Source organism: Panthera pardus, unplaced genomic scaffold (assembly GCF_024362965.1).
Source record: "Panthera pardus isolate Hobbes unplaced genomic scaffold, ASM2436296v1 HiC_scaffold_3, whole genome shotgun sequence".
In the NCBI taxonomy this organism is placed as follows: domain Eukaryota; kingdom Metazoa; phylum Chordata; class Mammalia; order Carnivora; family Felidae; genus Panthera; species Panthera pardus.
Window position 1 is genome coordinate 20,540,274 of NW_026526876.1, and position 12,015 is coordinate 20,552,288.

Genomic DNA, 12,015 nt, shown 5'->3' on the forward strand with positions numbered 1-12,015 from the left:
CTGTGGGCCCCAGCCCCCTTGGAGGGAGCGTCTGATTGCAGGGGCCTGAGTGCTACAGAGTTGTCTGTCTTCCCTGAAATTATTTCCACTAATTCTTGGTCCCTTGGAATCGCTTCCCTAGGTAAAAACTCAGCCTTTATTCAAAGACCCGGGAACGTCTCATATTATTAGTATTGGTAAAGCCGGGTTTAAAGCATTCCTTCCAAATCTTTGCTTGTTTTTATGGCGAAGAGGAGGAAGAGTCCTCTTCTATCAGTTGTGGCTGCTAAGAAGTCCTGAGTGGAACTTATAGCTAACCTTTCCTTAAGTAAGAGTGTGGGATTTTACTGCGTGCACTTTTGGGTCATGGCTTTTCTATAGTCTCATCTTATAATTGTGCCTGTTTTAGTTTTTGCGTGGATTTACTTATCTATCATAATATTACTGAGCACATTTTTCTAGGCCGCAGTGAGTCCTTTCGGGAATGAGGTGGCATGAATAATATAGACAGAACGAAGGCGGCGCATTAACAGCAACGCTACAGGTGGGGTTCTTAGTCATTCTGTCAAATGGGCCTTGCTTAGGGAGCCAGAAGAGGAAGGCTCCTTTTTAAATATGGTAAAATCTATATGTGAGACACTCAGGGAGTGAGGCTTTCACAGAAACCCAGAGATGATGGCATCCTTACAAACACCCACGTGTTATATCTTCATACCCTGGAAATTTTGCTCAGTGAAATGGGCATCATCTCGTCTCTTACTGCTTGGTATGTGAGCCCATCTACCATTTCAGGCACAGAAAAATGTCACCGATGGTGTGGAGTGCCTGTCTGTGACCACGCTTGAGGACAGCTCAGAGTCTGTGGCGTTGAAGGTCGATGTTCAATTTGTGTATGGTGGGCGGGGAAGGTGGCACAGGCATACCTGTGAGGGATGGGACTCCCGCCACCACTGCTACCCAGGCACCCCCTACCTGCTACATTTTGGTTGGCTGGCTCCCGTGCCTATGTTTCAGGAATAGCATCCTTGGGTCTTTAGTGTGTCCTGTGGTTTTCTTAGTGCCTAGCTTTGTATCAACTCCTTAAAAAAAAAAAATCAAGGAGTTGTTAGATTATATTTCCATTTTCTTTCATTAGGAAGCCCTGTCTGCCTTTTTTTTAAAAGAAGAATTTCGTGGTTTCTCATCAAGGTGTAATCTTGTTTTATTCTTATTCATTTATTGTCATGGTGGGGGAGGATAAAATGGTTTCCCCACGAGAATTCCAGTCAACTATTTGCCTGTCATGTTGGTGATTTCTTCCACCCTCCCCTTCCATGGCTCCCTAAGAAAGACCAAAGCAAATTAAGAAGGAACAAATGCAATCTTACAACAAAGCAGGCTTTGTCTTGATAAATACAATAATCGACCCCCCCCCCCCCCCCCCCCCGCCAAAGCATTTAAGTCCTTTTGGGTAAATGAATGATTCTTTGATTATATCTAAGGAGAGAAAACACATGAATTTATAGTCTGGGTCCTCAAATAACTCCTTTGCCTTTCTCACTCTGATCCAACTTGCTGGAAATTAAATAAAAGCAAATACCCAGGGGGCAGAGGTGGGTTGGAGAGGCTGGAAGCTTTAAGGAGATGTCTTTAAGAAAAAGAATACAAAAATATCTTCCTTTTACAATTTTTTACGAAAACATGTGGTCATGTGAAAATACTGCCCAAGCATGTGAGATCCCTGAAGCTTAAACTTTATTGGCTTCATGGTAAGTCCACTTCTGTGGGTTCCATATTGTAACAAATGTCCACCTATACTATGCACACTTCAACTCGCTACTCGTGTACTTGAACACAGGGAACGTAGGAATGACTGTACAGGGACTAGAGAGGAATAGAATAGATAAGTATAAACGTTAAGACCACAAGATTACATATTAGGTTTTGAACATGCAGACGTACTTTCCTATCTTTGTTGAGTGTCACCATTTCTACAGATCATACCCAGGCGTGATCTCTTCTTGTCCTGACTTGGAATTGTCTGCTTTAAGGGGGAGGTAATCAATTTAATACATTATCATTCACTCAGACAAGCAGACTCAAACACTGTTCTCTGATTGGACTCATGCTGAGCAATTCCCTATTCTAGAAGCCAGGTGTGATGGGCAAGAGGAAGGGAAGGCATGGGGGCAGGGAGCATATTGCCACTTGGCAGAGCTTGGGCGTTTTATTCTATTTTTTATTTTTCAGGCAGTTCAGATACTGGTCTGGAGATCCCCATTGAGGAGGGTTCTCTGGGTCTCTGTGGTCTCATTCAGCCGGGATTTGTCCTGCTTACTGTCACTCCGTTCCCCGTCATCTGTGCCGCTCACCTTGACCAAGCAGAGGACATTCTGGAAGCTCTTCTTGAAGTTGTCAGACAAGAGGCATACAGGATAGGGTTGGCACAGCTGTTAGCATAGGTGAGGACCACCACAAAGTCAAACATGCCTTTAAGCGCTGGGGTGGGATTGATGGCCACAGACACGGAGGAGACATTGAATATGTAGAAGGGGAGCCAGCAGAAATGAAGACGGCCACCACTATGGACACCAATCCGGGTGACCTTCTTCTCAGACTTTTTCCTCTTGGAGGAACCCACGCGGATCCCAGAGGACTTCACCTTGATGATAATGAACAGGTAGCAAAGACAAATGATGGTGAGGGGCACCAGGAACCCCAAGATGAAGGTGTAGATAATGAACCCTGTGTACCATGCCCCAGATTCACCTGGCCAGTTGATGGTACAGCTGCTTCTCCCCCACTGGTTGCTCCGAAGCCCAGCATAGATCATGATGGGCAAGATGACCAGCAGAGACACTCCCCACACAGCCACATTGACCATCTTGGCCGTTCGGGGTCTCCTCCACTTGGCCGACTTGATGGGGTGGACCACAGCCAGGTATCGATCAATGCTCATGACTGTCAAGCAGAAAATGCTGGTGAACTGATTGATGCCTCCACAGTCATGACCCAACCCCGGCAGATGGCCTTGCCAAAGGGCCAATGGACCAGAGCCACCTGCATGGCCAGGAAGGGCAGACCCAGCATGAAGAGCTCGTCCGCGATGGCCAGGTTGAGGATGTAAATGTTGGTGATGGTCTTCATCTTGGCATAGCGGAGGATGACATAAATGACAAGCGTATTGCCGCACAATCCAATGATGCAGACTACAAAATATATGAACGTGAGGACTGCGTTGCTGGTCAGATCATAGTATGGCTCTGTCTGGTTGGAGCCGTTGGCCGCCACCACAGAGCCATTGAGGTCAAAGGGAGGGGAAAGCCACGGGCGGCTCTCGTTGAGTAGCTCGTACTCCATGTCCATGGCTGCCTTACACTCCTCTAGGCCGGTTCCAGCCAGCCAGAGATCTTACTCCTCACCTTAAGGTGTCCTGGAGGCAAAGGATCCACTGTGACATCTGCAAGGGAAAAAGGAAGACGGGTCCACCAGTCAGAGGCTTACACTCGCGCCAGCTTTCCGGGTCTCCGGTTTACCCTCTCAGACATGCCCTGCAGTCGAAAAGCGTGTTCTCTTTCTGCATCAGCGCTAGAGCTACTGACCCATTCTTATCAGTGTGCAGACTCTTTGAGTTGTTTTTCCACCGGGGGTGGGGGGGGGAGTAGGGAGATGGGGGGAAGGGTTTGTTTGGGTCGGGTCATCATGGTTGACCTTGTCATCTTTGGTGACGCATGTGTGGGACATGGCTGAGGCTGCAAAAAAAAAAAAAAAAAAAAAAAGGACTTTGATTCCTAAGAAGTTGACTGGTCCAGACTGTAAAAAGGCAGAGCATGAAGTCCCGCCACTGACTCTGAGGGGTCTGACACGGGCATTCTTGGCCTTTTCCCTGTGAGGACATCTCCACAGACTTGCCGACTGCTTTGGAGTCTTTCCATTCTAAAAATCCCAAGTGGAAAAATCCCAGAGTTTAGAGGTAAAGCAGAAGGGTTCCACCATGAAGCCTGTGTGACCTCGTGCCACACGACCACTCTCACTCTCTCTCATTTGTGAAAATGGGGGCGTCACGGGGCACCTGGGCGGCTCAGTTAAGCGTCCAAACTCTTGATTTCGGCTCAGGTCATGATCTCACGGTTTATGGGATTGAGCCCCACATGGGGCTCTGTGCTGACAGCATGGGACCTGCTTGGGATTCTCTCTCTCTCTCTCTCTCTCTCTCTCTCTCTCCCTCTCTCTCTCTGCCCCTCCCCTGCCTCTCTCAAAATAAATATTTTTAAAAATGGGGGCATCATGGAGGTTAAGGGATGAAATGTATGTGGAAATGCCTGGCACTGTGCTGAGCTCATAATCAGAACTAAAAAAAAAAAAAAAAAATCTTCTTTCCCCCTTTTTTCCTCTGCCATCCGAGTTAGCTCTAATTTATTGAAATCTACTCACATAATGAATAAATTTATAGTCTTAAATATCAAAAATAAAAATCTGGCTGCTTTCATATTTAAAATGCATGTTTTAGTTTAGTTTGTTTCTTCTGTTTTCGTTTCTCCAATACCCAGTGCTTGACCTTCGCATGCTTCACAGAGTCCCTGGGGGGGAGGTTACTCCCTGGGGGCGGGGGGGGGGGGGCGGTTTACTGCTCCGGAATGCTCATCTTCTAACACTCCTGCGGATTTGCCTGGATCCCCTGGTTAAGGAGGAAAACAGGAGCCAGGTGTGAGGGAGGCAGGCTCATTCACAGAAGTGCATTCCCAACACTACCTGGTTCATTCACGACTCTATCCCCTTGATCTTCACCATCCTATGAAGTGGGATAACTGTCCCCGTTTTTACAGATGAGAACCGAGGCTTAGGGAGTTGAAGTATTTGCTCCCATTCCCTTGTATGTAACTGGTGGAGCTGGGATTTAAACACAAGACGCTCGACTCTTCTGCGTTTTTCACAGCATCATATCTGCTGCTCGGTGGACTGGAAAACTAGTGGCTGATAATTGGGCTTTGGTTTAAAACAGCTGACTCCTGTTTTACGTTAGCTCTCAGAGAATAATGTAACTCCGCTGGCTTGGCCCAAGTCATAAAACAATAGCCCATCACATAATTAGGTGATTTATCTACTGTCATGAAAAAAAAAAAAAAAACAGTGCTGGGGGGGGTGGGTGGGCAGATTCTTTGTTCTGCACACCAGGGATATAGGAATGAACAGGGCATGTCTGGTGCCCTCTGGGAGGTGGTAATTTAGGAGGGGGGGGCAGGCAAGGAAGCCAACTCCTATTGGGTGTGAATTGCATGGAGAAATGAACAAAGGGCTTAAGAATGCCTTCCTCTCCTGAAGGATTCAGAGGAGGCTTCATAAGAGGAATGTGTAGGCTGGGTCTTGAATATATGAAGAATAAAGCAGGAAGGGCAGGAAGGAGGTCATTCCAGGAAGAGAGAAGATGGTAAAAGGCCGGTGTGCTCAGCACACAGTGGGAATAATTCACTTGGTGGACACATCTCTCCCGAGCAGGGCACTTTCCCTGGTGCCTGAGTGAAGATTGGAGATCGCTCCTTTATGCTTGGAGAGACTGCTAGTGAGCTATAGGGGACTTAGCCACCAACAAGTTCTAGAGAATCCTTGCCCACCTTTGCCTCTGATTCATTCTGCACTGCCAGGCACAATTGTTTACCCTCTCTATGCTAATTTCCCTACCGGGCAACTATCTGTAAAGTGGGGTCTGGGCTCTGTGGCTGACCTTTCTGCAAAGTACTTTGGGGACCCAGGATTTAATGTCTTCGTTGGGTAAAAAGCATAAACTGGCAGCTCTTAGAAACCGAAATTATAAAGAAACCATTTTGGGTATCCCTGGATTAATTTGGGTTGTTTCCACTATTATTCTAACCGTCTTATTGGTCCTTTAATTCTACAGACCCAGAATCCTGTTGAAGCCGCCTGCACTGGGGTGTGTATTCATCACTAGCATTTCCAAGGTCCCGTCTACGTAACATGCAAGGTCACACTTCAGTGTCTGGGTGAGCCTGAACACCTCTGGGGGACAGAGCGCTGTCTAGAGCTTTGGAGATAGAGATGATGACGGTGGAGGACAGTGAGGGAGGGTCACATGCTGATCTCCAGCCCTAACTCTGCCTTTTTGGCTGGGGTCTCCCTCAGTGGGATGGAATTGCCTAAGGTGATTGTTTTTCTGAAATAGGCTGTGAAGCAGCAGCACATAGCGTTCAGGGCTTGGTGAGGGTGACAGAGGTGGTAAGCTGGCGAGCCAGTCCAGAGTGGGAGCCCTCTCCAAGGAAGAAATGAGTTTAAGTCACAGTGACTCTTATTATTTGGTCAACAATGAAGTCAGCTGCCTAAGGTCTCCGAGTGACCTTCTGCTTCATCTGGGTCCCGGGGTAAGTGGAGTCCCATGCCAGGCAATCAATGCCTGTTGGATTGGGGTTAAGTTAGACGCACAAGGAAGCTTGGCTAGAATTCTGCTTGCTTTATTTTTCCAGCCTAAGAGTTAGTCACTGGCAACGGCTAGTTGTCGATCTCCTCTGAGACTGAGTCTGGGCTATGTGGAGAGGAGGGTGAGAATGGTCTGGGGTATCCCTTGCCCTTCCCGGAGCCTGTGAATCGAGTGTGGGCATTGGGACTGGGCATCAGGAGCGGTCCTAAATCCTGTTGGGCTCCAGCTTTTCCCTTCTTCCCAACATTCCACCCCAAGCCCCCCATTCATTCCTCACCACCACTTCCCCAGTGGCCAGCTAAACAAACCCAAGTGGGTCTCCGGCCAGCCATAGCTCAGCCCTGCTGGTGGAAGACACAATAGTCAGGTGCTAGCCACCGCGGCAATACAGCGCCTGAGGAAAGCCCAGGCAGCCTGGCCAAAGGGCATGGGGGAGAGGTGAGACTGGGGACAGTCCATTTGGTTCCCCCAGGCTGGCACAGAAAATCCTCATCACTCAATTCCACGGCCCTCAGGTCCAAAGGTTTCTTAAAGAATCCTCTGCTATTTCCAGGAGGCTGATGGGGAGATTAAAGACTGTCGTGCCAGCACTCCCCGTCGCTAAACGCAGAGGTGGTGGCCGAGGCATCAGGGTGGCCCGGAGCTGTTAACAGCCGCTTGGGGGCTTGCCCGGCGGCTCCCGGGCGCGGGCCACCTCAGGGGTTAGGTCTTTCCAAACATAGGCGAACTGTCCTCTCCTCCCCGGTGCTGGGGAAGGAGTCCCTAGACCTCTCGGGATCTGTCTCCCAGGCGGGGAAAGGAAAAACAGAGGAGAAGCCACCCTTTTTCTCTGCTCCACCGCCTGCCCCTTACAGGCTTGGATCTCGAATGCACGCCCCGCAGGAGCCCCAGCAGTGACACCCTCCACCCCCGTCCCAGCCGGCTTCGCTCTCCTCGCGTGGGGGCTCTTTTGCAGGCGGCTGGGAGAGAAGTTGTCCCCCGTCGCAGCTACCACCTGGACGAGCCGGCTGGGGGACCGAGGACTGGACAAGGGCGCATGCCACGCACACCAGCCTGCGGTGGTGCGGACGCGTCCGATCCCGCACACACGATCCACAGCCCTCACTCACTCCAGGGCACCCGCCGTCGTTCCTTGCCACCAAAATCGCCGCCCAAAAGGCACAGGGGCGGAGAACCACGCTCCGGGACCTACTCTCGGGCACACCGAGGCGCGCACCCACCATGCAGCGCAGATGCACCCAGGTGCCCAAGTGCGTCTCTCTCTCTCTCTCTCTCTCTCTCTCTCGCACAACGCACACACGCCTCACCTTTGCTTTTCCGCTGCAATCGGCTAGCTCGGCTCGTCGGCACCCAGCGACCGTCCCCAACCCCGCCGGGCGCCCAGGCGCGCAGCAGCTTGGCCGGCGCCTGGCGCTCGGCAGCCCGCGCTGCCGGCTCCCGCTCGCCCCTCGCGCGGCCCGGAGCCCAAAGGGCCCGCAGACCCCCGGCGCCGAGCGCGGACCGAGGCTTGGGCGCGGGTGGCCGAGCGAGCGCGTGCGCGCGGGTGGCTGCGTCGCCGGGACTGGTCCCGCGGAGCCCGGGCCCCTCGGCACATTTCCCCACGCGCCTCCCCCCGGCCCGGTTACGTCACGGCAGCTTCGCTCCGCCCGCTGGTCCGTAGGAGGACGGGGCTGAGCAGCGTGGAGAACCCGCCGGGGGCTGCGGGGCCGAGCTCACCGGGGCGGGGGCGTGAAGGGCCGAGCGATGCCGGCCTCCCGGACGCTCGTGGCGGGGACACGCGCTGCGTTCCCTCTTACCGCTTGCACAGGATCGGGTGTGTTTCGGCCAGCATATTCCGTGCGGCTGGAGTGGCGGCCCGGGGGACCCGGACCCGCGCTGGGACCCTCCGCGCCGGGACCTCCGCCATCTCCCGTCAGACAAGTTTGCAGAGCCGGTCGTCCCGGGGCGCAGGGCCGCGGGGACAGCAGGGAGGAAATGGGTGTGGGGGAAAGCACTTCATGCAGTGGCCAGCACCCCTCCGGCCCAGCGTGTGAGCCGGCACATGGGTTCCAGAATTCAGCTCGAGGCTCAGCAGAGGACTCGTGCCCTCTCCCAGCTTTCCGTGCTCGGAGGTGCACAGGCATACAGCCAGTCGCCCGCCTGTAACGCTGTCCGACGGCACCTGTTGGCGGGACCCAGCTCCCGCTCCCCTCCTGCGAGCTGTGCGTGAGCAAGAGGGGACACGCAGGAAATGGGAGCTGAATCCCCCGGGGAAAGCGTTTTCTTTTCTTTTTTTTTTACTGTTTATTTATTTTTTGAGAGGCAGAGAGACAGAGCACGAGCAGGGGAGGGCAGAGAGAGGGAGGCACAGAATCCGAAGCAGGCTCCGGGCTCTGAGCTGTCAGCACAGAGTCCGACGCGGGGCTCGAACTCACAAACTGTGAGATCATGACCTGAGCCGAAGCCCGATGCTTAACCCACTGAGCCACCCAGGCACACCCCCCCCCCCCCGCCTCTTTTTTTTTTTTTTTTTTACAGCGTTTTCATTTTTGACTGTGATGACTCAGCTTCTGTTCCAATAGATTAATAAGTCATAATCGATCCTGCAGCCTCTCCTTATTCACCCTCCTCCAAGCGCAGTGGCAAACTCACCACCCTGGGTACAGTTTTAGAAGACGGGGAACAGAAAGCAAACACTAATTCCAGTTTTGTCTATGGGCTGACAAGTCCAGAGGCTGCGTGCGGAGCGGGTAGCGGGAACCCTGGAGATAGGTGAGTCACCTGGGAAAGAAAGTGCCCGGTTGGGTAGCAGTCAGCGGCAAGTGTCTGTCTGGGCCACACTGTGTCCTGGGGTAGCTGCTGCAGGGGGTGAGGGATCAGGGTTTCCTTGGGTTTCGTCTCTTTCTGAGCTGTTGGTTATGATGGGGCTTGAATCCCTCTTGCTAGGGTCTGGGAGCGAGATGGAAGTTGAGTGACTGGTTGCCTCATGTTCCAAACCATCCAGGAACCAGCTTCTCTCTCGACTCCTGTGTGCAGGGTAGAGGGGCTGGGGCAGGTGGCTCGCTAGAAGAGGGGTGTCCCTGCTCACTGTTGGCTGGGAGAGATGGGGGTCTTGAGGGTACCAGGAGGGCAGAGTGGGATTGAGCTCAGAACTCCGCATGCTCTGCATGCCCAGGGCACGCAGCTGGTGCAACAATCCCTGTTGCCATCTCCAGTTTAAAACCAGTGACCCGACTGGTTTGTAGGAAAAGGAAGACCCACACAGCGCCCATTCTGCTCTCCTTGCGATCATGCTGTCTTCTTGAAGGTCTTGAACATGTGTCGTTTAAAAAAACAAAGTAACCACAAGTTTTGGGGCGCCTGGGTGGCTCAGTCGGCTAAGCGTCTGGCTCTTGGTTTCGGGTCAGGTCATGATCTCACAGTTCGAGGGTTCGAGCCCCGCGTTGGAGTCCCTGCTTGGGATTTTCTCTTTCTTCCTCTCCCTCTGCTCCTCCCCTTTCTCTCTCTGTTTCTCTCTCTCTCTCTCTCTCTCTCTCTCTCTCTCTCAAAATAAATAAATACACTTTAAAAACATAACCACAGTTTTGTAACCTGCACGAGAAAGAACCCCTGGCTTTAATGCCTCTATGCACCTGCCCCCCGCCCCGACCACAGTGGCCCTGATTGGACGATGCTTGGTTTGTTTTTCTTCCTGTTTTAGTACGAGTACCGTACCAGCAAGAGCAAATTGCTCCCGGAAGATCAGGATCATCTTCCTTCAAGGCAGCTTGGGTGGTGAGCTGGTACCCTTCTGTGTGCCCGTTGGTTTGCAACCCTGGAACTCTCTAGTGAAATCTGAGAGTGGCGCTTTACACAGAGGGCAGAGAGAGACTGAGGAAATAGGCAAGCCAGTCCGGATTGGTAGGTGGTGGTTTTAAGAAGCAAGAGAATTGACTTAGGAGGCTTGCCTTGGGTGCTGCCAGAATCTTAAAAATGTCTATAGAGGCCTTCTTAGACCTGATGGTCTCAGTAATACCTTATTCTCTCAAGGCTGCACCCTTGAAGTGAACCCTAGTATGGGAAAAATGGGTGAAACATACATTTCAAGGACAGGGAAGGAGGATAATGGGTGACCCACCTCTTCCCAACAATGTTCCTTTTTATTTAAAAAAATTTTTTAGGTTGATTTTTTTTTTTTTGAGAGAGAGAGAGAGAGAAAAAAAATATGAGCGGGGAGGGGCAGTGAGAAAGGGGGACAGAGGATCCGAAGCAGGCTCTGTGCTGACAGCACAGATGTGGGGCTCGAACTCACGAACCGTGAGATCATGACCTGAGCTGAAGTCTGACACTTAACCGACTGAGCCGCCCAGGCGCCCCTCCAACAATGTTCTTTATCTCAGAGATGGAGTGCAGTGAAATCCCCCTTCCTGTCCTTAACTTGTGAAATCTCTCCTTGCCTAAGGTCAGGTTGGAAAAAAAATGCTGGTCCAGTCCACCTCAGGTGCACCTGTCTCTTGTGCAGGGCAGAGTGAATGGGGTTGAACAGCATTGACCTTGACAGCAGAAAATGTGTACTCTAGAGCGATTGTTGATTTTGTCTGGATAATGTACGCCTCCCCCTCGTCCCCCTTTGAATGCGTCGAAAGGCATTGACTTTGCTGCCACCTGTACTCAGCAGCCTTCCTGAGGCTCCCTCGTTGACTCCTAATGGCTATTCTTTTGACTGTCCTCTCCACCTGCCCAGTGAAGTCTGCACTGTCACACCTGGGGCTGCCTCGACTTCTCTGCGGCTCAGTTAGTAACCAAGTAACACAACCGTGAGCCGGAGAAAGAGAGCGGGTGGGGAGGAGATAACCCGAGCACTGGCTTGTTTGATATCTTTAAAGCAATTAAATAATCCCCTTCCCCCTTTCAGCACTTATCGGAGAGACAATAGACAACAGGAAATTAAGAACAGAAGCAGGAAAAAGGGCCAGGGGTGGGAACTCAGCCTGTAACATGGGGTGGGAGGGGCGCTACTCCGTTCGCTGCTTTGGCGAGGAGTTCACAGCCTTAGGAACACGGCTGTGGATGCAAATCCCAAGTAGGTCATTACATCTCTTAGCGGTTTAATAAGCTAAACGGGGGGGAATTGTTCCTCTACAATCAGTTAGTGGACGTTAAGTCTCGCAGTTGAGCCTGAAGGGCAAGTTAGAGATCCCCCAGAGGAGGGTTGGACCTGGTCGGGAGTGGTTCAGGCCAATCCAGGCATCCAGTGTGGTTTTTATTGACTCCGTGGGAATGCCAAGGACAAAGTTTGCCACTTCTATTAATGTGGAAAGAGCAACGCTCCTGTTGTGGAGAACATTCAGATGGACGGAGGAAGAGAAGGTCCCGGCATGATGAGGGTATTTTCTGGACTACCTGGGGGGACACTATTTTCAGCTGTTTTGTCGCTTGTCATCCCTAAACCAACTGCACTTGGCCAAAATTGGGATGTCACCTTCCACATTCTGTCTCTGAGGTTGCATCTTGTACCTGGTGGCACAAAAAATCCTTTCCCACATCGGAGTCCTGACCTTTAGTTTGGAAGATATAGAATATTTAATATTTAAACAATTTCTTTTAAAGATCTGGCCACTTGGCAGAGTGGGTTTAATGGTCTCTTCGGATACAGAAGGGGTTAACGT

General features: G+C 51.6%; 2 protein-coding genes across 8 annotated transcripts in view; one reads left to right on the plus strand and one right to left on the minus strand.

The window, feature by feature from the left end:
* SLC39A11 (solute carrier family 39 member 11) overlaps positions 1–12,015 on the plus strand; it is a 427,544-nt gene that overhangs the window by 21,504 nt on the left and 394,025 nt on the right. The gene's annotated exons all lie outside the window — the stretch shown is intronic.
* Positions 1,692–7,981, minus strand: SSTR2 (somatostatin receptor 2). Its single transcript, XM_019466384.2, is given in 4 exon segments — positions 1,692–2,383; positions 2,386–2,958; positions 2,961–3,710; positions 7,696–7,981. Coding segments are annotated over 3 exon segments (1,107 nt in total). The 5' UTR covers positions 3,325–3,710; positions 7,696–7,981; the 3' UTR covers positions 1,692–2,213.